At 49.9% G+C, this 27,573-nt stretch overlaps 12 protein-coding genes across 12 annotated transcripts; 6 read left to right on the forward strand and 6 right to left on the reverse strand.

Moving 5' to 3' along the window:
* Positions 1-121: 121 nt before the first annotated feature.
* N7473_006586 (A4/G1 family peptidase) lies at positions 122-949 on the reverse strand (the record flags this gene model as incomplete). The annotated part of the gene is made up of 1 exon (XM_057152526.1): positions 122-949. One exon carries the CDS (start codon positions 947-949, stop codon positions 122-124), a length of 828 nt encoding a protein of 275 aa, XP_057006864.1.
* Positions 950-2,557: 1,608 nt separating this feature from the next.
* N7473_006587 (hemerythrin domain-containing protein) lies at positions 2,558-3,367 on the reverse strand. Its single transcript, XM_057152527.1, has 2 exons — positions 3,104-3,367; positions 2,558-3,047 (listed from the first exon to the last, which is right to left on the reverse strand). Exons 1-2 carry the CDS (start codon positions 3,308-3,310, stop codon positions 2,616-2,618), a joined length of 639 nt encoding a protein of 212 aa, XP_057006865.1. The 5' UTR covers positions 3,311-3,367; the 3' UTR covers positions 2,558-2,615.
* Positions 3,368-4,961: 1,594 nt separating this feature from the next.
* Positions 4,962-6,565, reverse strand: erg9 (bifunctional farnesyl-diphosphate farnesyltransferase/squalene synthase; the record flags this gene model as incomplete). Its single annotated transcript, XM_057152528.1, has 4 exons — positions 4,962-5,063; positions 5,120-5,302; positions 5,367-6,426; positions 6,498-6,565. The coding sequence occupies 4 exons, from the start codon at positions 6,563-6,565 to the stop codon at positions 4,962-4,964; spliced, it is 1,413 nt and encodes a 470-aa protein (XP_057006866.1).
* Positions 6,566-6,971: 406 nt separating this feature from the next.
* N7473_006589 (DnaJ domain protein) lies at positions 6,972-8,672 on the forward strand (the record flags this gene model as incomplete). Its single annotated transcript, XM_057152529.1, has 5 exons — positions 6,972-7,077; positions 7,133-7,176; positions 7,240-7,333; positions 7,398-8,452; positions 8,508-8,672. 5 exons carry the CDS (start codon positions 6,972-6,974, stop codon positions 8,670-8,672), a joined length of 1,464 nt encoding a protein of 487 aa, XP_057006867.1.
* Positions 8,673-8,892: 220 nt separating this feature from the next.
* On the reverse strand, positions 8,893-10,797 carry N7473_006590 (uncharacterized protein). Its single transcript, XM_057152530.1, has 3 exons — positions 10,121-10,797; positions 9,546-9,996; positions 8,893-9,480 (listed from the first exon to the last, which is right to left on the reverse strand). The coding sequence occupies exons 2-3, from the start codon at positions 9,980-9,982 to the stop codon at positions 9,147-9,149; spliced, it is 771 nt and encodes a 256-aa protein (XP_057006868.1). The 5' UTR covers positions 9,983-9,996; positions 10,121-10,797; the 3' UTR covers positions 8,893-9,146.
* Positions 10,798-12,256: 1,459 nt separating this feature from the next.
* N7473_006591 (histidine phosphatase family protein) lies at positions 12,257-13,956 on the forward strand (the record flags this gene model as incomplete). The annotated part of the gene is made up of 3 exons (XM_057152531.1): positions 12,257-12,872; positions 12,930-13,059; positions 13,116-13,956. The coding sequence occupies 3 exons, from the start codon at positions 12,257-12,259 to the stop codon at positions 13,954-13,956; spliced, it is 1,587 nt and encodes a 528-aa protein (XP_057006869.1).
* A 519-nt stretch (positions 13,957-14,475) lies between these two features.
* N7473_006592 (uncharacterized protein) lies at positions 14,476-16,768 on the reverse strand (the record flags this gene model as incomplete). Its single annotated transcript, XM_057152532.1, has 3 exons — positions 14,476-16,026; positions 16,311-16,319; positions 16,367-16,768. 3 exons carry the CDS (start codon positions 16,766-16,768, stop codon positions 14,476-14,478), a joined length of 1,962 nt encoding a protein of 653 aa, XP_057006870.1.
* Positions 16,769-17,708: 940 nt separating this feature from the next.
* On the forward strand, positions 17,709-18,344 carry N7473_006593 (uncharacterized protein; the record flags this gene model as incomplete). The annotated part of the gene is made up of 1 exon (XM_057152533.1): positions 17,709-18,344. The coding sequence occupies one exon, from the start codon at positions 17,709-17,711 to the stop codon at positions 18,342-18,344; it is 636 nt and encodes a 211-aa protein (XP_057006871.1).
* Positions 18,345-19,919: 1,575 nt separating this feature from the next.
* On the forward strand, positions 19,920-21,111 carry N7473_006594 (amidohydrolase family protein; the record flags this gene model as incomplete). Its single annotated transcript, XM_057152534.1, has 3 exons — positions 19,920-20,354; positions 20,420-20,897; positions 20,963-21,111. 3 exons carry the CDS (start codon positions 19,920-19,922, stop codon positions 21,109-21,111), a joined length of 1,062 nt encoding a protein of 353 aa, XP_057006872.1.
* Positions 21,112-22,448: 1,337 nt separating this feature from the next.
* Positions 22,449-23,816, reverse strand: N7473_006595 (uncharacterized protein; the record flags this gene model as incomplete). Its single annotated transcript, XM_057152535.1, has 3 exons — positions 22,449-22,946; positions 23,217-23,319; positions 23,434-23,816. The coding sequence occupies 3 exons, from the start codon at positions 23,814-23,816 to the stop codon at positions 22,449-22,451; spliced, it is 984 nt and encodes a 327-aa protein (XP_057006873.1).
* A 956-nt stretch (positions 23,817-24,772) lies between these two features.
* Positions 24,773-25,060, forward strand: N7473_006596 (uncharacterized protein; the record flags this gene model as incomplete). The annotated part of the gene is made up of 1 exon (XM_057152536.1): positions 24,773-25,060. The coding sequence occupies one exon, from the start codon at positions 24,773-24,775 to the stop codon at positions 25,058-25,060; it is 288 nt and encodes a 95-aa protein (XP_057006874.1).
* A 1,225-nt stretch (positions 25,061-26,285) lies between these two features.
* On the forward strand, positions 26,286-26,664 carry N7473_006597 (uncharacterized protein; the record flags this gene model as incomplete). The annotated part of the gene is made up of 2 exons (XM_057152537.1): positions 26,286-26,554; positions 26,655-26,664. The coding sequence occupies 2 exons, from the start codon at positions 26,286-26,288 to the stop codon at positions 26,662-26,664; spliced, it is 279 nt and encodes a 92-aa protein (XP_057006875.1).
* Between the last annotated feature and the right edge of the window lie 909 nt (positions 26,665-27,573).

Below are 27,573 nucleotides of genomic sequence, written 5' to 3' on the forward strand. Positions count from 1 at the left end.
ATAACCACAATAGTCTCACCAACTCCAAAGCAAGAATTGGAAATCCAAGTTAAGCCACCAAGTAAACGCCCCTGAAATGCCAGAGATATAGCCACAAAATTATATACAAGCAATCAACCGATTACTGATAAGTAACGGTAAACTGGGTGTCGCTCTGGATCTGAACATCGGCAAGTAGCTGGCCGTTTTGCTGGATTTCCAGAACCGCGGCATTATTCACACCATACGCTCCATCCGATCCCTTGGCCTGGGCACCAGTAAATACGACCTGACCAAAGTTGGCCAGGGGGACCATGGAATTACCAGAATTGAAGTCCTCGACGATCCACTCGGCATTCTGTCCACCAAGAGTGGCAGATGAAGAAGGAGCAGAAAGCGACTTGGTCACACTCTTCCCAGTTGACTTGTTCTCGATAATGGCAACACCCTTGCTGGGCGAGGAAGAGTTGACTGTGGCAACGATCACGTCGCCAGCTGTGAGGTCGATGTTGAAATTCTCGGCCGCATTGGGGTACCATTCGTACCATGCATCATATGATTTTTGCCCATTGGAGATGTAGGCGTCAATGCCGGTCTGCAAAATGGCGTTGGTGTAGGTGTCACCGTCGATGCCAACCCAAGCTGAAGCGGCTTGGGTATCGCCCGAGTCATCGGTGGCCGTGGGGTCAGGCACGGTGAAGGTTGCCGATACTTCAGTATAGACACCACTGGCAGGTGGCTGCTCACGAACAACGCCTGCCCAATTCTTGCTATACTGGACATCGGCGCTGTTGCTTCCCTCCTTGAGCAGGACACCATTTTCCTCGCCGGAGTTGTCAAACTTGTGAGCTGGGATAGACTGGCGAGTCAGAACACCGCGAGCTTCCAGGCGCTCAGCGAGTCCAGGGCGAGGAGCCGCAAGGGCACCAGTTGCCAGTACGGCAGTTGTAATGGCGGTAGTGAACTTCATATTTGTGGAGGCTTTTTGATGCACAATCAGGACCGTAAAGGAAGGGGAGAACAAACACAAGTGACGGAGATATGGCGTGAATGTCGTAGCCATATCAGGGCTGGCGATTTTTCAATGACCTTATATACCTTCATCTTGCCAAATGGATGTCGCATGCAGGTGTCAGCCGCATGGGGAAGGTGAACTCGTGTCATCGGGGACTCCATCATGGGAACTTGGAAAGCGGGTCATGGATACTGTACCCGCACAAAAGGTTCGGGTCTGGGCAGCAGGTTCACACTTGAGCTTTAGAACTGGGAATCGATGTGGGAGGACTAACGGTCTGCTGCTCTGGTCTTGAGATCATGTTGATCTTGTCTTATTCCGCGATTTTTATCTGTTGGGTTTGGTCCTTCAGTGGACCAGGCAATGGACTCTCGCCATCAGGAGCGAACCAGAGGCACCATAGAGAAAGTTCAAATTAAGATGCAAGTGATTGCGCGTTGTGTTTCTAGGCACATTCCTCAGGAGACAGTAACATCTGACAGCGGGACTGTGACGGATCTGTGGAAGATCGACGTTAAATCCCGATCTTCGATGGCCACGAGATCCAGCGATAACGGAGAAGAAACTTATCCTGGCAATCAATTAATAGTCTGGCATAGTATTTGCTATGACTGACTCCATTGCAAAGTGTTTGTTTACTTGTTTGGTTGCTATTGACCATGAAGCGGATACTGATAGACTACTCGTCTAGTAGCCTCCTCGAGTGAACAGAGTTACTTCTATTGCAGAGTGAAGCGATGAAATCACGGCCCGATAGAACGCATCTAGAAACATGCCACCGGATAAGAAAAAGAAATTCAAATCATCAAAGACTCGGCCTTTGTCCAAGCCATCCGTCGTTGGGGGAAGGGGTTTAGCGCGCATTCCAACCAAAACATCTCGCGTTGTACATTCCTCGACGCCTCGATACCCGCCGTAATTGGCCCGCTGTGCGCTTTGACTCGCTGAAAGCGCCTTTCTGTGTTGATCCCTTCTTTTCTTTTAAGCCCATCTTCACGAATTTCCCAGGCCAGCGCAGTGGTTGCTGGTTTCTCTACGGGTTTGGAGATGCCGTCGTGGCTCAGCAAGTCAATCTTGCAACAGCGTTCGACGGACAAATGCGTCTCACTGATCTCCTTAGAGCTGGTCTAGATCCTGGTCTACATTTTGAATTGACGGGTTGGCACATATCACATAAAGATGGAGGACTTGCTGGTCCACGATCTTCATGGTAGCAACCCAGGCCCCTGGGTCAGTTAAATCCTATCGCGGGTGATACCGGGCCTTGATCACGCTGATACGTGAGCATATTACAAGACACTGGCAAGAAAGCATCAAAGCGATCAGCACAAGGTCGTGCGAATTCCAACAGGTGGATTTCGCCCGCAAGATGGATTTATTGATCATCGCAATCCATGTCTCAGTTGTTCCACCCATGATGTCGCCATCATAGGATGCCTTGCTCAATCACCATGTCCGGGTTCATCATAGACAGAGTTCAATGAGTAACGGAAGAAAGCAGCCAGATATCGGATACTTATTAGCAACCTTTCGAATTCGAATGCAAGATGGAGGAACAAGTGAGTCACAATATCAATTATGCAACGGTGTATTCTATACATCAAAAAGCAAGCCATCGACTTTACATCGGAAGTCTTCGCATCTCATCCAATGACCAGTACTTGCGCATGTTATCAGCTTTGAGCGTTCGAACTTCCTCGTCCAAATGCGTCCACAGGACTTTCCCAAAGCTCTCCATCAGACGCTTAACCTCTTCGCGGCGCATATCCTCCTCGCCAGAACGGCATTTCTCAAGATATGCCTCTAGCTTCTCAAGACCAGCATGAATCTGCTTGTGCTGCTTCAGAAGATCAAGCTCCTTCTTGAACTCCGGCATTTTCTTCGCTAGGACAGGGAAGATGTGCTGTTCTTCGATTGAGTGGTGAAAATCAAGCTGAGAACAAAACTGGAGGCCCATCATGATCATTTGGCGTGCTGAAAGGCCACCGGGGCGCTTTGAAGAAGAATCACATGCATCCCAGAGTTGATTCCACGACATGCGGAAGTGATTGTGCTGGATTACGGTCAGTGGTCAGCCCCTTGCCTAGTGGGGTATTATGCAATGCTTACGAAGCCGTCCATTCGGTCTGCCAGGCGGTTGTATGCTCGCAAATCGCTCGCAGACAGAGGGGGCAACCCCTCGCTCGCATTTTGAGAGCCAGTGACCTTATTGTCTTTGCCCATTTGGAATAGAGGTCGTAACGAGACAGAGAATAGACGCGAAGGGTGAGAAGCCCGAGAAAATGGTGGGGCGACAAGTCTTTGCAGCGAGCGCATAGGACGGCAGTTGCGTCTAGTTAACTACCGCGTAAGACGGGCGAGAAGTTAACGAGGGAATGAAGAATAACTTCAATGCAACGATAGATAGCGGGCAATATCTAGATTTAAAGAATGGATCAGGGCAATGAGCAAGCAGAGATTTCTAATCGGCACAATTAGCGCCCCCGAGGATGGAAATGTGGAGTGGCGATGACCCTGGGGAACAGGGGACAGTCCGGACGACAGTGTAACCGGCCGACTTTGGGTCCCTGGTCAGGTTAAGATGCAGGTAGGAAAATGGAAATAGATAAAGAAAGTAAAGAAGTACATCTATTTCAGGCCCACAGATGGACTACACCCCTAGGTACTTGACTGGCTTGCAAGATTCTTGATGTGTTAGGTACTACCTATGTACCTTTTATGCTGAACGTGTGATATATATACCGACAGAGAACGCTTAGTTTTGGTCAACCCCTCACAAAAATCCACCATTTAATCAGATCAACCATATTTTTGCAAAAGACATGCCTGATGCCCGTGGCAGGGGAAAGAAGAGCAACTGGAAGTCCTAGGTGACTTCGAAGTAAAAGTAGCTCAGGTAACAGGTGAGTTTTCCCTACAAGTCTCCCCAGTCGGCACTATGTACTCCGACGATGAAAGAGCTACACTGATACGATTTGAGATTCGCAGATCCTTTAACTTGGATTTCCGTGTAAAATCTTACTCGTCGTTAGGCTACTGGGCAAGTTGGGAGAAATAAGTAAGAGGTGATCGCAAAAATATCACATTCAATTAGAGGTAAGGATGTCCCAGATCTTCAATGGATGTATGCCACCGCGACAATTAAGCCATCGGACACAAATCTAGTACTCACTGGTTAAAGAGAACAAGTCCCGATCGATGTAAGCACTTCTTCGGCACAACCACAGCCATGATAAGGGCTGGATTGCAATTTGACATCCGTGCTAGATGATTTAAAAAAGGCACGGGATATTTGCAAACAAATCATATTAAAACTAAGTTAGTTATACGGTAGAATGTCCCAGATCTTCAATGGATGTATGCCACTGTGACAGTGAAGTCATCGACACAAATCTAGTACTCACTGGTTAAAAAGAACAAGTCTCGGTTAATATAAGCACTTCTTCGGCACAACCGCAGCCATGAGAGGGCTGGATCGCAATTTGACATCCGTGCTATAGCAAAGGAATGGAAAGGTACGGGAGAAAGGTGGTAAAACAGAATAGCATTCAACTATGTTAGTGTTACAAAATCAGAATGTTCCAGATCTTCAATGGACGTATGCCACCGCGACAGTTAAGTCATCGGACACAAATCTAGTACTTCACTGGACAATGAGAAAGAATCCCGGTCGATATAAGCACTTCTTCGGCACAACCGCAGCCATGGAAAGGCGGGATCGCAATTTGACATCCGTGCTGAGGAGAGAGAATGGTTGCTGAGGAGGTCCAAGGAGGTTAATCAAGTTAGCGGATGGTAGAAGAAAAGTGGTAGATTATTATCAATACACGTCGTGGCACCGGTGGCGTAGGAGGCTGGGACGAGGGATATAATGTAACAGGAGGCCACCGGCGGAGGGGGAATCGAAGATTAGGCAATAAAAGGTCGTAACGCCGTCGAAAAAGGGCAAGGTAAAATATACATCGAATCAGAGCTCCTTCTGGGTGATCGCTGGGGGTCGGAAGTTGCCCGACCGGATTTCTTGCCAGGCCAGGTCAAAGCGAGCGCCCAGGAACCAAGCAGCAACCATCTATGACCGAGTTAGCCAGGGATTGAATGGGGTAAACGGAGATTTCATGGGCTCACCATAACACCAGCCACAAGGAAGATGATCACACCCATGATGGCCATCAAGAAGAAGACGTCGGACTTGCTGTCTGCCTCCGCCTTGCGCTTCTCGAGCTCCGCCCTGCTGAGTTCACCCTTGACACGGCGCTGGGCGTCCTCGGCCTTTTGAGTGGGGAAGATAGTTTCAATGAACTTCTCGATCTGGACGGGGGGTTAGCATGATGAATACAACACAAATCGTTCAAGACGGAAATGCAAGACGTACCTTGCCGCAGACAATGCTGATCTTGAGGAAGTTGGGATCCTTGGGGGTGTTCTTCTTGTGGACGGCGCGGGTCAGGCGGCGGAAAGTCTCGCACAAGACGTTCAGGTTCTGAGTGGACTGAACCATGAGCTCGCAAGCATCACCCTTGGTGATCTTGACATTCCGCTCGAAGACGGCATAGTTGCGGAAGCACAGCTCGAGGGTAGCAATGGCCATGGACTGGGGAATGGCGCAGAAGTTGAACACACTCTGCTCGCGGAGACCAGCCAGGTAGAAAAGACACTCCTCAACATGTTCCAGAGCATTGAGGATCATCTCGGAGTTACAGTTCAGCGCAGCCTCCTTGTGCTCCGGCTTGAAGAGGTCCTCAAAGTTATCAACGTGCTTGGACCAGATCTCCTTGGGCCAGAATCGGCGTTCATCGTCAAAGTCCTCGCGGATATCACGGATAATGTTGGTCTTCTGCAGGAAGAGACCCATGGACTTCTGAAGCTCAGGGCGCTTCAGCAGAGCAGGGTTGCCGAACTCGGCCTCAACAAACAAGCGAGTCAGGCCCTCTCCAACAAGACCAGCCACGTAGTAGCAGTAGAGGTCATACTCCTCGACCGTCTTCACGCTAGCATCCTCCGTGGCAGCCTTGACACAGTAGTCAGCCATACCATTGCCCATCTTGTCGGTGATATCCTTGACGATGGCCTGGTAGGCGGGCTTCATGTTCTTAAACTCGACAATGATACTCTGGAACTGAACCAGCAGCTCCCGATCCTTCTCCTCCGGACGGTTCCCAGTGAAGTTCCAGCCATCCTGGGTCAGGAAGTCCTTGAAATTCCGGAGGAGAGGCTCCTTGGTCTCCAAGGGAATGGAGGTATCATCCTCAATGGTATCCAGACCACGGAGGACGAGGTAGAAAACTGTGACAGGCAGGAGAAGCTCCGGGTGGAGCTCCTTGATGACAGCGCTGAAGCTGCGGCTCGTCTGGTCCAAGAATTTATAGCAAATCTTTTGTGTCTCGGTATCGTTCTTCTCATTACGCTCATGGGGAGGGTTGTGCCAAACTTTCCTAAGCGAGTGGTATGATTAGCAATGGCCGAGAGACGAATTCCAATTGGAGCCGCATTGTGGGACACCTACCATTGAATGATCGACCTCAATTGGATCGGGTGGAAAGCAAAATAGATGGCATTGCCAATGAAACCCATTGTGGGCTAATGATGACACCCAAGTGTCCAGTAAAAAGGGAAATGGAAGAAAAGGGACCCAAGTGTGAGTCTGGAGAAAAAGAGGGGGAGTAGGACAAGAGGAAAAAGAGACGTGGAGAGAAAAGAAGCGAAGGTGGGAAATGGGAAAAGGGGCGGAGTCGAGAGCTTCGGGAAAAAGAGATTGCGGATCACGTGATGAGACCCCGTGCGCTCACGAGGCGTCATGCGCGAAGTTTGGCGGGGCGCGGGCAGATCAGCTTCGAGTTTCGCCAAAAAAAGTTACAGATCTCCTATTCCTTCCCTAACACCACGCAGTGCTGTTCTTTTTGTGGACGGACTGGTTTTAGTAGCTTCTCTTCTCTGACCAGATTGTTGTGCAGCGCGTCTTTGCCCTGCTGCATCCACGATGGTCGCCGACACCAGCTACTATGATGCCTTGGGCGTCCCGCCGACGGCTACCGAGCTGGAGATCAAGAAGGCTTACCGCAAGCTCGCTATTGTCACCCACCCTGGTATGATATGGTAATGCCTTGTTATGTGTCGCTCATTCTCACTGAACTCAAATAGACAAGAACCCTGGCGATGAGACTGCCCATGAACGATTCCAAGCGGTATGGACAGGCACCAGCACCGAAACATCCGAACGAAGACACTAACATGCGCGCTGACCTTAGATCGGCGAAGCCTACCAAGTTCTGAGCAACGAAGATCTACGCAAGCGATATGACAAATTCGGCAAGGAGGAGTCAGTGCCCGGGGGTGGTTTCGGTTTGTCCAGCACATATCACGGCCGTGTATGTCGACTCTGTTATAGCTAACTCATATATCACAGAGGATCCTTCGGAGTTCTTCAGCATGATTTTCGGTGGCGAAGCTTTTGTCGATCTCATCGGAGAGATCTCCCTCATGAAAGACCTGACCGCGACGATGGATATCACAATGCAAGAGATGGAGGAGGAGGAACTGGCCGAGTCGGCTGAACAGAAGCTCAACATCCACGACGAGGAGGTCAAGGCTGCCGGTGAAGAGCCCTCTGCTGCATCCGCGAAGGCTGCCGAGGCTGCTGCTGAGGCTTCGGGCCACGAGGAAGCACACGCTCCGCCGCCTGCCTACGGCGAGGCAACTGCCCAGAGCTCTGGAACGAGTACCCCCCGACGGAACATGGGACAGCAGGCTCTGATGGACAAGTCGGAGGAGGAAGCACGCATGGAGGCAGCTGGCCTGTCGCAGGAGGAGAAGGAGCTTCGCAAGAAGGAAAAGAAGAAGGGTCTGTCCAAGGAGCAGCAGGAGCGTCTCGCCGCCTTCGAGGAGGAGCGGAGAAAGGCTCGTGAGGAGCGTGTCAACACCCTGGCCAACAAACTGATCGACCGTCTCAGTGTGTGGACGGAGACCGACAAGGGCAAGGATGTGACACATGCATTTGAGGAGAAGATTCGCCTCGAGGTTGAGAACTTGAAGATGGAGTCGTTTGGTCTGGAGATCCTACACGCCGTCGGTGCTACGTATGTCCAGAAGGGTACATCGTTCCTCAAGTCGCAGAAGTTCCTCGGTATCTCCGGTTTCTTCTCCCGTCTCAAGGATAAGGGTACTCTGGCCAAGGAGACATGGACTACCATTTCCACCGCCATTGACGCCCAGATGACCATGGAGGAGATGGCCAAGCTGGAGGAGCGTGGCGGTGAGGACTGGACGGATGAGAAGAAGGCCGAGTACGAGAAGAAGGTCACTGGTAAGATTCTTGCTGCGGCCTGGCGCGGCAGCAAGTTTGAGATCCAGAGCGTTCTGCGCGAGGTCTGCGACCAGATTCTGGGTGACAAGCGAATTCGCTTGGAGAAGCGCGTGGAGCGTGCTCATGCTCTGGTCCTCGCTGGTAACATTTATGCTAAGGTATGTTTTACCGTAACCATCACTTTTTGACATAAGTACTGACCATTCATCCAAGGCCGAGCGTGATCCCGATGAGGAGGGTGACTACATGGCCTTTGAGCAGCTGATGGCGGAGGCGATGCAAAAGAAGGGCAAGGATGAGAAGAAAAAGAAGAAGTCTAAGCATGGCCACGAGTCCCCCGAGGCGTCGCACGCCGAGGAGAAGACCACTGCTGCTTAAGATTCCTCTTGTCTCATATCTTAGTCTTGCTTTCCTAGCCCATCTGCTCTTTTACGTCCGAACATACGCAGTGCTTGTTTGTCCCGAGTGCGTAATCTTGGGTGCTCCCTATCCTCGCTGGAATCGGTTGAGGTCCTCCACTCATAATTTGAGTCATAGATTGTCCTATAATTAACTATATCCCTGAGCTTACAAGAGCCGATTCAATCCATTGCAGAGACATTCCTTCATTCAACTAGCCTGGAACTACAACTCTGGAAGACAAGTAGAGAGCATAACTCAGCATCAATCGAGTAGAATAACAATATCAACACCATATTAATTAAGATATCCAAATCAAAAACCAAATGGGGTATCTCTCCACCCAACTACAACTATACCATTATCGCATCACAAGTACCAGAGTTTTGAGGCAGCAAAACCACTTCGAAATCATTTCATCATCGTCGATTGTCGATGGTGTGTCATGTTTGATCAAGGATAACCGGAATGTTTCTCTGTGTAGACGGCGCTATCACCGCCCAACTCGGCGCTGGCGATACCGGACGGCGAGGAAGAACTGTACGTCTGGCTAGTGGGTGGCTGGTTATGGAAAGCCTCAGCATCACGACTCGACAGCTCCGAAGCAGCAACGGGGGCTGGGGGCATACCGATCGGCACATCATTGGCAGAAGCAGGGACTGTCGAGGTCTCGGGTTGCTCTGGGTCCACTGCCCCCTTCTTCATGGACTGGTAGCCGGCCCAGTCGCCGACTAGAATGCCGGTTACGGCGAGGATGGCGAGGATGAACAGGGCGAGGAAGAGGAGCCTAGACATAGGGTGTGATGGTAAGTACGAGGAGCAAGAGAGTAGGCTTGGGTTGGAGAGTCTTACCAGAGGAGAACGCCAAAGGCAATGACAGCATTCAGGTAGTCACTCCAGCTGACACCACCACCGAGCTCGGCCTCGATATCTGCAAAGCAGGCCAACCAGAAGACAAAGGTGACGAAGTAAAGGACGATGAATGTAACACCGAGGATACCGTTCAACTTGCTGGTGACAGCACCCTTGCGAGCATAGAACCAGGGGAGAACCAATGCAGCAGTGCACAGAAGGATAGTCCAGCAGGCCGTGAAGATGATGAAGATTAGGATACCCGGGGTACTCTGGTGAACAGTCGTGTAGGTATAACCCTGATAGGGGTCCCAGGTGTACACCTCGGTACTACCGGTGAAAGCAGTAGCGACATAGGCACACAGACCCAACTCGACAATGGCAAAGGTCAAGGAGGTGCCCAACAGGACGTAGAGGACGATATGGAGGGCCAGCATGGCTGCGATGCAATCTGTAATTGAGGAGAATCAACACTGCGGAGGAGGAAGATGCTCAGGAAGGGGGAGAAAGAAACAAAACGAGGAGGATAAAAAAAAAAACCAAATATAAACAAGAGAGTTGAGCGTGCACCTTACCAGTCAGGATCCCTTGCGCTCTTTATTCTACGCTCCACGTGCGGCTCCTGAAGGAGAGCTATCGAGTCTCCAACTGGTAGAGACATCCGCCAGAAACATCCCAGCAAATCACAACCTCTGAATATGCCATTGAAGCTCGAAGCCTGGTCAAAGTTCTCCGAATTTGTCCCAAAAAGCATCTCCAAAGGCTGACTGCCTGACTCGGGTGTGTCCATCGGGTACTGCCTCCCGATGGATTGACCAGGCGAACAAGGCATACTTGCCATACTCACAACGAAACCGCCAGCTATCAGCCCTAAATGAAGTCAATGAAGGCCAGAGCTTAGGTACGAACCAGTCCGGTTCGGCACGCGGCGCCACCAGAGAGTTTAGTCTCCAATGGGCTTGATGATGGTTGGGGCTGATACGAGTGACCACGTCGAGGTGGCGTCCGCACTGCACCTGAATCGGTGGATGGTAAGCGAGACTCATGTTTCGGGCCGGGTGGTTTCGGTTGTTGAAGAAGATTATTGGATCATTGGATCATTGGATTTAGTTGAATGGAAGAGCTGAACTTGGCTAAGACCCTGAAGGATGAATGACCGGAGCCACCTTGGGGGATTCTGGTTGATGGTGATGAAAGGACTGGCCGGCATACTGTCACAGCAAGAGAGTCTGCAAGGTGGGCGGTTATTTCCTGCAGGACTGTTTCTGTGTTCCTGATCCCAGAGATCCAGTATTATGATTATCACCGGTCGGCGACTAGGGTGAAAGTCCCCTGGCTGGTGTGATGTGATGTATCATGGATAGTGAAAGGGGCTGTGGCTACGGTCGGGTCCATCACCAAAACGCCGAGTTGGAGAAAGAAAAAGCACCTCCTGGCATCAATCCCTGTACTATTGACGATCTTCGGTATTACTGGACCTGAGAGCTAAATAGATCATTATGCCGAGGATGGAAGTATTAAATGGGTGATTTTCCCGTGATAACATAGCTCCGGACAGAATACTGTAACTGAGAGATAACAGTGGTGCACAGCTGGATTCACCCTATTTGCTCTTGAGCCTCATTATTCTCATGAATCCTGCATCCTTCAGCGGTGAATTCGGAGAAACTTCATGATCGACACGACTATTTCCTCCTCGGGGTGGGAGCAGCCTCAGAATGCCTAAACGGCTCAGTCGCAGTCAAAAAAGCATGCAAATTGGAGTAAGTCCTCAAGTCATGTCTGACTCTCAGGGCTATGCTTACTCCTTAATCAAAATCATAAGGATCAAGTATCATGGATGACTTCTCCTGCCGATCACTCTTTTAGCACAATTCCCGACGTTTAACCGTCTTTCTCCAGGGTACCCTACCCATCCATGGACGGAGGACTCCGTACCTGATCTCTGACCTCGCTCACTCAACCTGCCTATCTTGTAAGCTCGCCCGCCTATGATAATTGATCAAGAAATCAACCAAATGAAACTAAATGAAGGCATATCTACTGGGTCAGGTCCGATCGGAGTCCGGAGATAGATTCCCCTCCGATAGCCCCAGCCTGCTTCAGGATGTACTTCTCCGACCGTACACAATGAGCAACTCCGACCTAATGCTTCCATGGCCTATTTTCCAGAACTAGGTAATTTGTCCCAATCTTCTATTTTTGTTTGTTCTCAATCAAAACTAACGATATATCCTTCTCTTCGTCATGTCAGTCGCAACTCAATCTCCGCCGTGGCACAAACAAGCCTCTTCTTCCCCACATCCCCAATACCACCCAAGACTCTTAGCTCTGATAACAACCAGAACCAGGGTCACTGCTGAGTTATTGTACACTGGCCATAATAATAAACACTCCAATCGCAGTGGGTCGATCCTCCAATCCTGAATCATGGGTCGCGTGCTCAGTTTCCTCTTATCGCCTCCGCAGAGCCAGCTGGGGTGGACCTTCTCTGTGCATCTTGATGCATGGTGATAATGCGGAGAAACGGGAGACCGGAGGCTCCAGCCTTCCCGGCTGGGAATGATCCCAGTCGATCACCTCCTCGCAGTGATCGTTCATGGTATATATGGGGTCGGCACTTCCAGCCAGTCGATCAGTATTCTGCATCTCGCAGCGGTTTGGCACCTTCAATTGCCCTGGATCGTGAATGACCGACTTAATCAGGCATCATGACGGTTAATCAATCTACCACACTTGCTCTGCTGGCCCTGGTGGCTAGCAATGCAGCTGCAGTGGCAGTCTCGAGCTCCTCCTCAACCTCTAACTTGGCAGCAGCACCGACGGGGACCTCCTACGCATCTGGGTTTGATATGACGACTAGCTGGGGGAACCTGAGTCCCTATTCTGACGCTCCAGGGTTTGATGCTTCCAAGGGGTACCCCATTGGATGCGAGCTGTCGCAGGTGCACGTTCTCCATCGCCACGCACAGAGATATCCCAGTTCCTGGCCTACCGATGGCGGCGGTATGGAAAAATTCGCTCACAAAATTGCCAATTATTCCAAAAGGTCAGATGGCAAAGTAGGCTCGGGGCCACTGGCATTCCTCAATGATTGGGAGTACATGCTGGGCGAGAATCTACTATTAGCTACTGGCGCTGCCACGGAAGCGACCGCAGGTGCCCTATTTTGGAGTATGTATGGTCGTCTACTGTACCATGCCGGTCCTGGCAAGGCTGTCTATGACTCCTCGATGAATGTGTATTACAATGGCACTGCTCGCCCCAAGCCAACCTTCCGCACCACTTCATATCCGCGGATCTTGGAAAGCGCTCGCTGGTGGTTGAGTGAGTATTAGCTCTGCTCTGTATTGGGGATACTTTATCTGACTGTTATACATCTAGGCGGATTCTTTGGAAACACTGGCGCCAATAGCTCGTACGCAGAGTATGATCTAACGATCATCCCGGAAGAGAAAAATTTCAACAACACTCTCTCATCGACGTCGGCATGCACCAATGGGTCTGATGTTGGGTAAGTTGCAAGTATCTTTTGTTGCAAATAGCAGGACTAATTAGATTATTACACAGAGATTATGCTCTAGAGGATTACCTTCCCTCTTTAACCACCGCCGCTCACGATCGCTTCTCCAAGTTTCTGCCTCATGATTTCAACCTGACTTCCATGGACGTCTACGCCATGTTCAGCATGTGCCCCTACGAGTACGCGACTCTAGGCCGCTCGTCCTTCTGTTCCCTCTTCACCGAGCAAGAATGGAAAGACTTTGAATATGCCATCGACTTGAGTTTCTATGCCAACTTCGGCTACGGTGCACCCAGTGGACGTGCCCAGGGTATCGGTTACGTCCAGGAGTTAGCCGCCCGCTTGCAATCCCGCCTGATCATGAGCAGCGATAGCAGCATCAACTATACCTACGACGACAATACCAGGGATTTCCCTCTTGGTCAACCGTTCTATATGGACATGTCCCATGATAACGTTATCATCGCCGTACTATCTGCTCTGGGACTGGACTACTTCAAGGCAGGCCCCCATGGCCTACCGACTACTGTTCCACATGCTCCTCCCCACAACTTCAACGCTAAAGAAGTCAGTCCATTCGGTGCACGCTTGTTCACCGAAGTCTGGACTTGTCCAAAGGATGTCTCATTTGACCAACTTCAGGAGCAAATGTATAAAAATCCAGATCTATCGTCCCAGGCAGAGACGACCGATTATATTAGATTCGTGCTGAATAATGCCCCAGTGTCGGCAAAGGGATTGTGCAATGGTGCTGTGAATGGGTTCTGCCGAATGGAGGAATTCTTGAAAAAGGCGCCGGGCTTGGATAAGGAGGCAATGTATCAGGAGGCCTGCTTTGGTGATTACAACATTACATCGCAGGTTGCTAATGGGCAGCCCATTCAGTGATTGATTGAAAGAAGATAACTTGATTTCCATGTGACTCATCTCTCACACCCTTCAGAAATACAGCTGTATCTATCTGAAAGGACGAGCGCAGTCTTCTAAAATTGTAGAATCGCCCGTAGATGTGTATTTTCCAACCAAAGGCCGCCGCAAAGTACGCCGCTGAAACATTTACCTTGTATACAGGGCGCCCGGGGCTGGGTTGTAATCGGAGCGGCTGCCTACGAGTTTCAGATTAGGCTGGAAGCTTCCTACAGTTCACGCATCTCCCCTATCTATGAATGCCGATTCTGTGGCTTATGCTCCGGTATTGCTGAGGGATAATCATCTCTAGATCCATTATCCTCCCCTGTCATAGAAATCTTCCTCTCTTCCATCACGGCCCTCCCTACTAACTTACTAGATGAAAAGATCAAGCCTAAGGCAAAGATAGATAATACAATGATTGGATGTTAGCTTGAGGGGGAAGGCGCTGTGTGTGACAATATACAACGATCAATTTGACAACCGGTATCAAGAAAACTAACTATCATATTCCACACTGCTGGAATCGTCGTCTTCTAGATCGCTGGCGTCGCTCTTCTTTCCGTCCTGCCCCTTCCCAATCTTCGAGGCACTTCCTTTCTTTTCCCGCTTGGAACCCTTCCGGGAGTTGCGGGAGGGTTTTTCCTTCTGTGGCCGGCCTCCAGAATCCCGTGAGTGTCGAATTATTTCCTCTATTTCAGACGCTGTCTCATCTCCCACCGTGTGATATCGATATGTCTCATGCTCAATAGCAGGCTGACTGGGCAGACCTGTTGGTGGGGAAGGACGAGAGACACGCTGGGGGAGATCACGCGGAGAAGAAGCAGGCTGAGGGGAAAGAGATCGACAAGGGCGGCGTCCACGAGCAACTCGCCCGCGAGTCGCCGGCTGATACAAATAGAGTGCATTCCCAGAGCGAGATGAATAAAAGCCATCGGGAGGATACTGCGTATATGGACCGCTTCCATACACAGGGAGATTATGCGGATGATACGGATACGGATACGTGTCACCACCGCAGTCGACACAACCTGCACAGCGGAACAATGTCATACCAAGGCGAGAGGTTACATGGAAGGGCAAATGTCGTTCAATCAGAGGATTCCTAACCCTCGAGATGTCGGCCTCTGTATTGCGATTCATACCCCGCAGGAGTCGCTCCATAGCAAGGTGTTTCATCCAAACGAAGATGGGGACGTCGAACAAGATCAGCTTCAAACGCTGCCTTTCCTCAGGCTTGAAGTCAAAGTGAGAAGGATATGCGTCATTGAACTCAGCGATTCGGGAGTAGAGATTCATGATCGTTTCACTGGTGGCGTCTGGATTTGAATCTATGAAGAACCGCCACTCGGCGATTAAACATTGCAGATAGCCTCCAGCATCCTTCATGACGCCTTGACGCAGCTTTGACATGGCTTTTATGATGTTAGTCCTCCAATCAATGACTGCGCAGTTGTTCAAAAGTGCCTGGAGGAGGAATATCTGCAATTTGTAGTCCCCTTGCTCTTCGGCGGCTGCCATGATAATCCTTATATTGGTCTCTTGCAAGAAAGTGGTAGCACCGGCTGGTACTGATCCGTCAGCAAAACCCGCGAGCCTCACGCCAGTGGATAGGAGCGATTGAACGCCACCCATGGAATCCCGGCACCAAACGGGTGGAAAAAATAATAGGCTGTTGGAGGTGCTCAGCTTCTCATACATTCCGCTTACTTCAGTCTCTGCCAGATATAGCCAGTTGAGGTATGGTCTACTTTTGAGCACATGCGGATATTCTGAGGCAATTGACACAGCAATCGAACGGGCCTTCTCGAAGAAATGGCGCTGAGTTGCCCTCACAGATTCATCGGCGTTGTAAGAATTCAAAAACCCTGCAAGCAGGGTGGCGTTTCCAAGTTCTGTCACAACCTGCTGATCCTCAGACTGGAAAGGTATCCCATCTCCCGAGAAATAGCTTTTGGCGTCGCCCACGTTGGGTAGATGGAAAAAACCCTCAAATACCCCGTCAGGGATATAACGACCCTCACAATCTCCCATCAGTGGCAAGATGACCTGCAGTAGGCGGTGCGATTCCCACATATAACCTTCTTGTACTAAAAAGGAGTACCAGTCCCCCAGGCGTGGGAATTGCTTTTCGGGACCCCTGGGTTGGTAAGGTTTCATTCGTGTGCTACTGGATATTACCGGTGGCTATTGAAACGATGTACATTCGATGTTCTTTTGAAAGTGAATTTATCGGAAGAAAACCCCCATTGGAGTAGAGGCCAGTATGTGCTAGACTCCGAAAAGCTTGAATGGAAGGCTTCGTATTTGATTATTCGCAGGCACGTCTCGACTAATTGGATCTAGAGAAATGGTAAGCTTAGCCGTGAAGCAGGCGCAAGAAACATACATGCTGCCCTATTGACGATTTGAAAAAGGATGGATCCTCGCTGGCCTCGGTTTCCAGATCGTGAAGTGTTTGTTTTGTCATTTGTAAGGCCGGTATCAAAGCACCCTTGGTGTAAATTTCTGCAAAAGCCTTGAGAAGCCTCAACAGTCGTAACTCAACGGTGGAGAATATCGAGGCCATGCCATCCAGGCGCGCGCTGATGAATGCATGTGCAACTCCAAAGTTGCCTTGCTCTAAGCTCAGATCGGCATATTCCGCTGTGACGGGGAAGAAGTCCACGTGGGAGGCTAGTCGCTCATGAAACAAACAGATGGCTTCATTGAAGTGTCCCAGCTGATTAAGTCGTGAAAGCTGCTCAATATCGTCGTTGACATCTAGGCATATATCCATTTCGAGATGCATGGTGAAATCCTGATCCTGAAATCCTGATCCTGAAATCCTGATCCTGAAATCCTGATCCTGAATGCCTGGAAAGTCCCTATCACTGAGGAGAGGGGCATTTTCCGTTTGGACGGCGACATTTTCTTCGCCATTCTGGACGAATCTATTCGACACGAACCGTCTCGGCCTCGGTCGAGAGTAGCGGGGCGTTATTCCCTCCGGGAAGCTGAGGTGGGCCCATTCGTCCTCAAAGGAGGGTTCATCAGTTTCCTTCGTTGTGTGAGATCTCACACCAGAAGACTTGGATGAGTGCGGTCGCTTCGGCGATTTTGGTAATTTTGTTGAGTCCGTCACAGTGATCATAGGCTCTCCTGGTTACCTGGATCTATCGATATGTTGATAACCATTGTTAATGAGGGGATGTATGTGAATATATTGGGCGGAGAGACAGGTTGAGGGGTAACCAACCCCCTTATGTTCGTACTAAACCAGCAAGCTGTGTTTGGAGGGCTGTCCATTGCAGCAATAGTGAAGATTTGCTATTGGCCTGACGTGCCCGGGGCGCGTAAGCGGGCGCGCCAACGGAGACATCTCCAAGCGAGCAACATGATTGGAGCAGATGATTAATTTAAGCAAGAGGGGCTTGGTCCGGCAACTGACAAGTGCGATCGGAGTACTCAAAGAGCCTCCATAAGGCACCAGCAATACCATATCTCCCCCGCCCCGTCTTTCGAACCTCTCATACGTACATTTCGATGGTTTTCGATCGTTCCTCGCCCCCCGCGACGCAGTTCAAGGGCAAATAAGTTGAATTCTCCGAGACACAATCCAGCGGGAGTCTCGGTGACCTCAAAATGCGTGTCGACTGCTGTTTCTTATTGTCTAAAACACGCTCGGGGAGCCTGAATGACAAAGATGGCGGTATCATGTACTTGGATCTCACTTTCCATCAGCCTGCGAAATGCAAGCTCTCACACGCTACTGTCACCATGGATTTCCACGAATTCCCGATCCCAAAGTTCCAAGTCCTGAGCTTTCGCAAGAAACTTCCGATCTCGAAGTCACCGAGTTTTTCGGCCCCCAGACCTTGACAGCAGAAAAACGAGAGCGTCTATTGTCTACGACATTGGAGGCCAACCCCACAGTTGGCGTCGCCGGTGCCACGTTTCAAGGAACAAAATTTGCTCGATCGTCAGTAACCAGCTATGCGTCGCGCTGGCAGTTCGAAGGTTCGCGATTTGCGACGGATTACTCTGTCGGCAACAATTCACGAAATCGTCGGTATCGACGAGTTGTCTGGCATTTGCAGGAAAACGAACTTGAAAAACAGGCTTTACAACAAAATATTGTTCACTCGGCTGTCGCATTCACTCACCAATCGAAGCCTTTTTATCTTGATGTGAAAATTGAGGCCAGACTACAGCGGTGGCATGACAGATTGAAGCAAAAGCTTGTCAGCCCACCACGAAACCGGAAAACATGTGCAAGGGCCGCGATACAAACTTCTACGAGAAATAGTATTGATGCCAACTTCGCCAAGTTGGCAAGGGATCTCACCCTATTCCTGGTGGGCTCCTCATGTCCTGCTCCTCAATGAACCGAGAACTGACGTGAATGCTTGACAGAGAATACAAATCAAAAAGACGCCATGGATGAAGCTGAAGAATCCTGCCAAACGCACACTACTTCTTATCTCCCGCCCGAATTTTCAGCCCTCGTAGGGCGACACAACGACCAGTCTCCGCCAAACTTGCCGTCAGCCACAAAACCCAATTCCAATATTTCAATATCTACGGAGCATTCTTCATCGGTCCTTTTTTCAAGTAAATCTAGCTCAACTCTAGTGGGAGAAGAGGCGAAAAGCATATTCAGAGCGAAGTTGCACAACACGTTGTTGTAGAGACCTCCTCAAATTCGTCTCGAGAGCTGCCTACGCAAAACGAATCGAACGAAGAAGGAAGCATGGACGATATACAGGAATCACTCTCAATTCTGTGGCAGACCTCACAATTTCTGGCAGTGTGGATTGCAGCCTTGATTACAGCGTTGATAAGTGGTCTCCAAATTGTGCAAGCGATTCTTGCCCAGGAAAATCAGAAACATAAGAGGAGCACTTTCAAGTCAGATGAAAAGACAAAAGAACCGAAGATCGCAAGTCATGAATTGGGGCGCTGAGCTATTTAATAAGTTCCTGAACTGCTGGCTGTGTTCTTTTAGGACGATTTTTGCTTGCTGGACTCGAAGTTGACTTGTAAGAACGCAATGGAAAAATCTGCCTAGAAAGAAAACAAAGAAATACTATGGCAGAACAATCCTGAACGGGAAAAATATTGAAGGCTGTCATATGCAATGGTAGAAAGCACCGAATTCGGAGGAAATTTGGCAAAGGAACCAAGTTTTCAACGTCCTGCATTGAAATGAAACTACGCGTCGGTGAAACCAGAATTGAGCTTATGATCTGTTTTTCCTTTCTCTACAACATACGACCATCGAGTGTGGAGAGCAGGGCTTCCCGTCCGCTCAGCCGCACTTAAGCTATGTAGCGAAGGGCGCTAGCTAAACCTGGTTTAGTCGCTACAAGCGGAAGATTGTGGTTGACATACACATACCTAATTGGGACAGCCCCGGCACCCGAGTTGGTTATGTGTTATACGCAGTATAAGCCGAAGAATTCGGATAACTAGCCTAAATCCTTCGTATTATCAAGAGTTCAAACTGAACAAAGTTTAAATAAAAGGTGATTTACTCTAATCAAACACCAGCCGAGAAACACCTGGCCATTACAATTCGCCTATCCGCCGCTACACTTTGAGGGGCCTGGTTGTATCCATCCGTCGGAGGCAAGCTGTTCCTGCCGGCGCAGAGTAATTAGACAGACCCACGCTGGCAATTCTAGGTCTTACGGGCTGTATTTGAAGGCAATGATTTGGGCCTGCGTCGGATCTTCCAACCTCGGTCTTCCTTAGTCTCACACTAGTTCCCGTTTCCCCTCTTCCACTTTCCACTGCCAATTTGGCGATTTTCACATATATATAATGTATATTTTATTCCATGTCCTCTTTCGTTTCTGTAATCTTTTCCCCGAGTCAATAATCATCTGTCAGGGTTCTGACCTGGTGTCATAGCGCACTACACTTCTTGGATACTTCCATATAATTTTTGCATAATCGTCATGCTGTCTCTCTTAAGAACATTAATATTGGGGGTTTTCCCGGCATGTCTGGTCAACAGCCTTGCAACTAACTCCCTTTGGCCAAACTATCGCATTGATGTTCATTCTCATGCTATTCCAGCCATTTGGACACAAGCAATGATCTCCGCAGGCTTCCCAGTCAAGAATGGTACTTTGTACAATGACGGTGCCCCTGTTCCTGAGTGGAGTTTGAGCTCGCACATTAGTGCTATGGACAGCCTTGGGGTCAATTACTCAACCCTCAGTATCACTGCGCCAGGTGTTTCCTTTATTAAAGATGCCAAGAAGGCCAAATCTTTAGCTCGCAGTATCAACCTCTTACTTCAAGAATTCACTCAAACTTACCCGACTCGGCTTGGGGCCCTTTGTCTTCTCCCACTTCCTTATGTCAATGAAGCAGTGGAAGAGCTTCGAGTACGTTTGTTCCATGGTACCTTTCATGAGCCCTTCCAAATCATCTAACTTGGTTTGACTTCTAGTTTTGCATTGATTCCCTCAAATTTGTTGGTGTGGGCTTGTACACTAATGCTAATGGCACGTACTTGGGTGATCCCACTTTGGACCCTATTTTCTCGGCCCTCAGTACCCATAATGCCAGCGTATTTGTTCATCCAGCCTCTCCAAGTTGCAGATCTGTCGCCTTAAGTCACCCCATTCCGATGACAGAGTATCCTTTCGATACCGTGCGGGCTATGGAGAATTTGTTGTTGACTGGTCAGCGTGCCAAATATCCTGACCTCAAAATGATCTTCGCTCACGGTGGTGGCGCTATGCCCTATCTGGCCAGTCGTATCGCTGGCGTTGCGACTCTTTCCTACGCGGGTGGGATTCCTTTCGCCGAAACGATGGCTCAACTCGCTGGATATTACTTTGATCTTGCTAGCGCGACATCTGCGATTCAGCTTACTGCTTTGAAGAGTTTTATTGGTGCGGGAAAGCTCGTGACTGGGATTGACTGTAAGGCCCGCCCTTGCGCTATTTATATCTAATTACGCATACAAAGGGTATACTAACGGAGGCAGATCCCTACGTACCACTGGCACAGGCTGTGCCAGGCCTGACAGGTATCCAGAAGAATGGCAATTTCACGGACGAGGAGATGACCTTGATCAAATACGACAATGCCTTGGAAATCTTCCCGCGGATCTCGAGTGCTTTAAAACTGAAGTGAGATGACCCCACGGTATCATGACAAGCAGATTGGCTAGAATTAGTTCCTGTCAAAATGGAGGTCAGGATTGTATTGACTCGCCGGGTAGTTCCGTTGTCGCCTGAAATCTGTAACCTTACGGACGGCACTTTCTCCAGTTTGATGGATTGTGAGAACGATAAACCCCTAAGAATATCCAAGCCGAAGAACGGAACGTGCAGAAAGATAGATGATTAAAAGGGGAATAGGAAGAAATACTGGAATGGAGTAAGGACGATTCCCATTACACAGTTGGTAGCGCGTCTTATTACTGTTCCTCAAACCGATGAGAGAGCAGAAACACTGATTAGAGAATCACGGGTCAATTTCCTTCCTTTCTCCATGACCGTCCATCTTGTGGTGGTCTTGTTCCTTCGCATTCGATGCTATTTTGTGTACCATCTCATCATCCGACCGCTGCCGAGAAGCTGCGATATACAGCCCGCCAGCCGACCAGCACATGAGTGTCCTAACGAGGAGCACCCCAGCCCATTGGACGGGCGTCTTAATCTTCCTGTCCGCCAGATCCATGAGGGTATTGACACAGGTAAAGACATTGCCAATCAGGGTCTGGATATCGGCGTCGGTATGGCTCGTCTAGGAGCCGAACGTGACACCGGAGGAGATGGTGCCCACGATCCCGAATATAGAATTGATGAAGCTCAGAGTCTCTGGGAAGTTTCTCACGTGTTGCCCTTTCCCTAATTTGTTGAGAAGTTTCGTGCCGACCGTCTCAGTGACCGAGCTCAGGACCTGCAGAATGACCATGATGTCAGTGGCAATGTTACAGGCATTCTCATCAGTCATCCCTTCCAACGGATAAATGACCAGGCGACTAGACTCCGTGATTGGGTTGATTTTCTGGACGTTAGCAATGACTCCTTCGTAGAAGTCTCATCGAGGGGTCTGAAGTGATGTGAAACGAGGATCCTTACACGAACTCCCCTAGTGATGATCTGCCTGAGGCTGCAAAGTTCTCGACTCTCTGAATTAGATCCAATTGCCTCCGCATGGAACCCTTACCGTCGTGCGATGAACTCTGGCTTCTATCATCTGACTGAGAGCCATAAAGTGCCTGACCAGTAATGAGCTTGTAGAGAATGGCGTGAGGGATCGCGATGACGAGAGCACAGAGCGAACTCCGGGGCAAAGAGCCGCCTCCAGTGACCATTTCGTACAGCAATTGAATCGCCGGATTGTCGACCGCAGAGTCAAAATACTTGATTTAGTGGCTGGGCAGCGAAGCGGAACATATCAAGAAACGAGTCGAGTACGGCGTGAACCAGGTCCAACATGATTTTGGCGAAGGACTTGAAGACCTACAGGGGCTCCGCGACGGGAGTTCCATTCAACACATCGAGACCGACCATGCTCTCCACTAAATTCACCATAGAATCCCAAGCACTTTGGAATTCCATGCTGGAGAAGGCGTTCTGTATGGCAGTCTCGATTTTTGTCATCCCATTTTCGAACACAATCACCCCGGCATCGAGAGGGGCCCTAGAAGGCATAATGCTCATATTGTCCGGTATTCCACCTAAGGTTGGGTTGAGGTTAGGCCCCGCAAATCGGAGCACTCTCGAGTCATTTGTCGGTGGGAGTGGGACTGGAGGTGAGTAGTCCTTGACAGTCTGCGTGCCCACTTGCTTGGCAAGGGCGTCAAAGAAGCCGTCAATCTCGCCGCGCACCTGCTTGTACACTTTGTCTGTGACGACTTTGACCGTGTTATCGATGAAGATCTGAACCCAATGAATCAGTTGTGCAGTGCCAGCGATATGGGGTTTCTCAGCAGTGCCATATAGCGGTTCTCGCCAGCGCTTTGGTACCCAAGAAAAGAGCTGTGTCAAGAAAACTCACCTCAAGATTGGCAGCGGCGCAGGTAAATACGCTTCGAAGGCAGAAGCCGTAGCCCCGAAGGATTTGAAGTCGAAGATGAACACTAGCCAGTAATAGAGTGTTTCGAAGGTGGTTTCGACCCAATCGAAGACCATGATAACAACAGAGGCAGCCTGAAGCACATCGTAAGTTGACTAATGGCCTTTAATTCCCTCATTGTAATTGCTAACGGCCCCTGTGTCAATACCTACCTCGCTCGCAAATTCCAAGACGACATCCAAGGCTTTGTTGATTGCATCCTCTACAAAGCTAATCGTGGCCTGGTATGGGTTGTTCACCTCCTCCACACGACCTCTACCTGGAGACGACTGCCTCGGCCACGCCTGAAAAGAAATCGCGTATTTTTCATCGAATAAACCGTGAGACAAAACACCCGCCCTGATCTGGGCCCGACACGCAGCCGCTTACTCCTTCGTCAGCACAACGAATTCGGGCTGAGGCAAGAACCGGATGGAAAATAAAAGTCCCGGAAAGGGCTTCAGCCGGTGGAGATGAGAGCCTCGGACGCCAGCAATGCGCGTCTTGGCCACGTACAGCGACGTTGACCGAGTCAGGTGGAGCCTGTAAGACGGCTCTCTGGCGCTGTCGCCCGTGATCACCTTGGAGAGCTGCTGCAGGGCCGACTGTGCCGTGCTAACAACCTCGTCCGGGACAGTTGTCAGTACGACCAGATCCATCTTGTGCGTCTTGACGCTACACAGCGGTGGGTTGGATCCAACACCCAGATTGGCAAACGAGCCGTGGAGGTCATTGGGCCCAGGCTGGATGTCGACTTTGCCTCCGGGTTCCATGGCTTCTGCCCAGATCCTGCCGAGAACGGAGTTAATACCTGGGGAAGCGGTTCTTATTTGTCACCTACCAGAACGAAGACGGGACCAATCTGTCTTTTGCTGGAAGACTAACGACAAGTTTACCGGCGACCTTGAACGGGACGTTGAATATCTGATTCGTATCGATGGAACGGGGGACACCGGCGCAAGTGATGACCATTGGCGAATCAGCTCCAATCGTGGTCAAGATACCCGTCAGAGGCGATCCGTTGTCGTCCAGAGCCGTAATGTCGACGTAGTATATATTCTCCGACTGCCCTTTCGGAGTACACCGACCAGCTGACCCTGAACTTCATCCATCACCCAGTTCGTCGACTCAGACTCCTGCGAGATTCACATAGTAAGCTGTCAACCCCAATAGGTTGCTACTCGTACCAAAACAAGGATGAACATCACGTCAATTGTTTTCTAGATGGTGCAACACTTTTATATGGCGAATCTCAGTCATTTATGTTGTCATTAGGCACCAGGATATTCAACATGCGTGGACCTCCGTTACACTGTAAGTTCATGGGTATTTCAACCCCCATGAGCGCCCTCATTTTATGTTCTTCAATCAATCAATCATATACTCAATTTCTCCCCTTTTGATTCCGTTGCATTGATTGGCCTATCTCCAAGTACTCCGTAGCTGTCACATAGTTGATATAAGCCGATGGTTCTTGGTTTGTCTGAAAGTGAGCCGGTTGCGGCTCGAAGGAACAACCGTACCCTTTAGAACTTGTGGACATATCGGTTGCGGCTGACTACGAAGCACCAGGTTCCTTGCCGATGAGCAGGCTTGTGAAGTAGGGAAAGTCCAGCGATCCGGTGAGACCGTCTGCAACGCAGTAAATGTCCTTTGAGATTAGTGCGGAGTCGCTCCAGCTGCTGACAGGTACACTGCAAAATACGCCGCGGTTAATCTCCGCTACGAGATGGATGTGATGGGTAGAGACCTACTCAATAACACCGTCCGATACTTGAACAGCTCCGCCGGGTACACTACGCGTGTGCCACAACTCACACGTGTTGTCCGGGCATTGAAAAATGGCGAAGACGTGGACGTCGAGAATGTTGTTCGTATTGTCAACGTCACTTACATCAGGCAAGGTCGCCATGCCACTGATCTGGAGAGGATGGCGCACAGCAGGCAGATCAGTGAAGATCGGCCGCAAGTTATCCACAGTGTTACCCTGCCCGGAGCTGTTGTTGCAGGTAAATAGGCGGAGACGTCATCCTGAACCCATCCTAAGGGAGCAGTAGACGGATCGGCCAGGAACCACCACGAAGGAGACCTGAAGAGCCCTGTGGGGGGTGCCATGGTTATGTATTCACATTGATCACTGAGAGTATCAACTAGCCTGCGTCGATTGCTGTCCTGGGCTGTACCGCCAACCTCGCGGAAGATAACGCCGTAGTGTGGCGCCATGCTGTTGGGAGGAGAAGGGTAAGGGCCGAATCTGACACTGTCGTAGTTACGGTCACCAAAAGTCTCGGTTTCATCCAAGGAGATCTAGGTGAGCACGTTCGTCGTAGGATACTAGAGAAAGTTCCTAGATGGCAATTCCAGGAAAACCGAAGGTAAAGGCTGTGACAGAGTGCAGGTGACAACCAGCTGGCCCGCTGCATCGAATCCGACGTCAAAGTCGCCCACGTCGAAGAGCGGATTAGACACGTAGCCCGGGATGCCATTCTGATTATCGCAGTCGATGCGATGGTGCTCCACTTGGGGAAGCGTGCTCCGAGATCCATATGGGCAAACGTTTTGGTGGGCCAGATACGATAAGCATAGATCAGATGGATCTGCCCGCCTATCGGGTCTCCGATGGCCTTGATTCCATAACTCCCCTGAGGATTTCTCCCTTCAGGACACGGTGCAAGAAGAACCTCCTGTCGCCAAGTAAATTCCGGCATGTACTAAATCTGGGTATCGACGGCACCACTTTATCGTTGCGCGAATGGGCGCGTTAAAGGCGCAATCAGAAGCTGGTTGGGCCTAAGCCTTGGGAGGCAGCTGTATAAGCCCCCTCGAATTAGACTATGACGGACCTGCTATCGCCTGCCCATATGGGAGAGCGGGTGATTCTTATCCTCCGTAGCGCGACCACCGCATTGACCCTTGGAGCTGAGCCCGGTGATGATGATCCCATTTGCCCGACATCGTTAACTATACGGGAGTATTATTAGGCCCGACCGTCGCAAGAGACAATTGGCGTGCCTGCGCCCTAGGAGCATGGCGTGGCATTGACATCTTGATGCTTCAGCCGTCATGCGGCGGTGAAGGTACAAGTCATAATGTGATTATCGATGAAGAAATCACTACAAGCACACTCAAACCATCATAGTGATTCTGTCAGGTCCGTCATATTTTTCAAATTCCGTCTATGCCCCCAAATATCTGTCATCCGGTCGGGTTGCAGCCATGGTATGCACCTTTCAGTTCTCAAAATGGTCCAGCTTCATGTTGCAACCGAACAACAGGTCGATTATACTGTCGGCCAGGCTTTCCAATTGCCCAAGGCAAGTGTCACTAGCCATGCTGCTAGCCCTGAGAAGAGGAAGAAGAACGAGAAGAAGAAAAAGAAGAGCCCACGCTCTGGTAAACAAAAATTACACGGTAAGCAGGACACAGAGAAGGTCGATGGTTTACCAAAAGAAACACACCATAATGCTCGGATGGGTGGTGAAGTAACAGATCCCGGCCCAATTCCACCTGCGTGGCCAGGCCCTACTACGGCTATGAATCCCCAGCTCGCCGTTGTTCTCGACAACAATGATCTCCTGAACATCTTCTACGACTCTTTTTTGCCGGTCCAGTGGATCCTAAGCTACCGCCCGAGCCTGATAAGGTTGGATCCGACCTTCTTAAGGCATATATTTTGTTTGTGTGTCGAGATAAGCACATACGACCATAGGGTGTGGAGAACAGGGCTTCCCGTCCGCTCAGCCGTACTTAAGCCACACGCCGGCCAGTTAGTAGTATGGTGGGTGACCACATGCGAATCCTGGCTGTTGTATGTTTTTGGTGGTTTTTGTTTGTTTCGACGGAACTTTTGGGGACTATGCATTGCTTTTATGGTTTTTGCTATATTAGGGCTCCTCCGACTTCTAAATTGCTGCTGTTGTGGTAAATCCTTCTCCTTCCACCATGCTCTCCAATTGTGTTTATCGATATCTTCGGGACTGCCTTAGTCAAGTTGACCCACCGGAAATATATATCGAGACCCTCACGAACCACTATCTAGATCTAGTCTAGGCTCTATCTTCTCCAAGGATATAGTGAAGAAATTGTCCCAAGATCAAATACACAGGGGCGATGTAGGAAGGATGATGGTGGTTTGAAAGAATTACTAGATCAAATCCTCATCTGGTAGGTAACTACAGGCAAAAGTTACAACTTACGCCGCCTAAAAGGGATCTGCCCGATAAACACTAAATCAACTCCATGGAGCCTTCAGCGTGGCTGGACACAGGTTTCTACCGCTACCTAGAACATCTATGTAAGTAGTTCTATGGCGACGTGGATAGGAGTACCACTACTCAGCCTAGAAGTTTGGAAAACTACCTCGGCCTTCAGAAAGGAATGGCTCCAATTTTGGTGCAGGCCCACGCTTGGCGAAGCGGCCAGGTTGATAGAATTAAGCTGTATCCGCCGCTGCGAGACAGCGCAATGTGGGTGCAATCGAGATAGTCAGGTGGCAATTCTCTCAATTATGCTTGGGTACCCTGGAAATCT

Source organism: Penicillium subrubescens (assembly GCF_028828155.1).
Source record: "Penicillium subrubescens strain IBT 31985 chromosome Unknown utg000005l_segment0_segment0, whole genome shotgun sequence".
Lineage (NCBI taxonomy): Eukaryota > Fungi > Ascomycota > Eurotiomycetes > Eurotiales > Aspergillaceae > Penicillium > Penicillium subrubescens.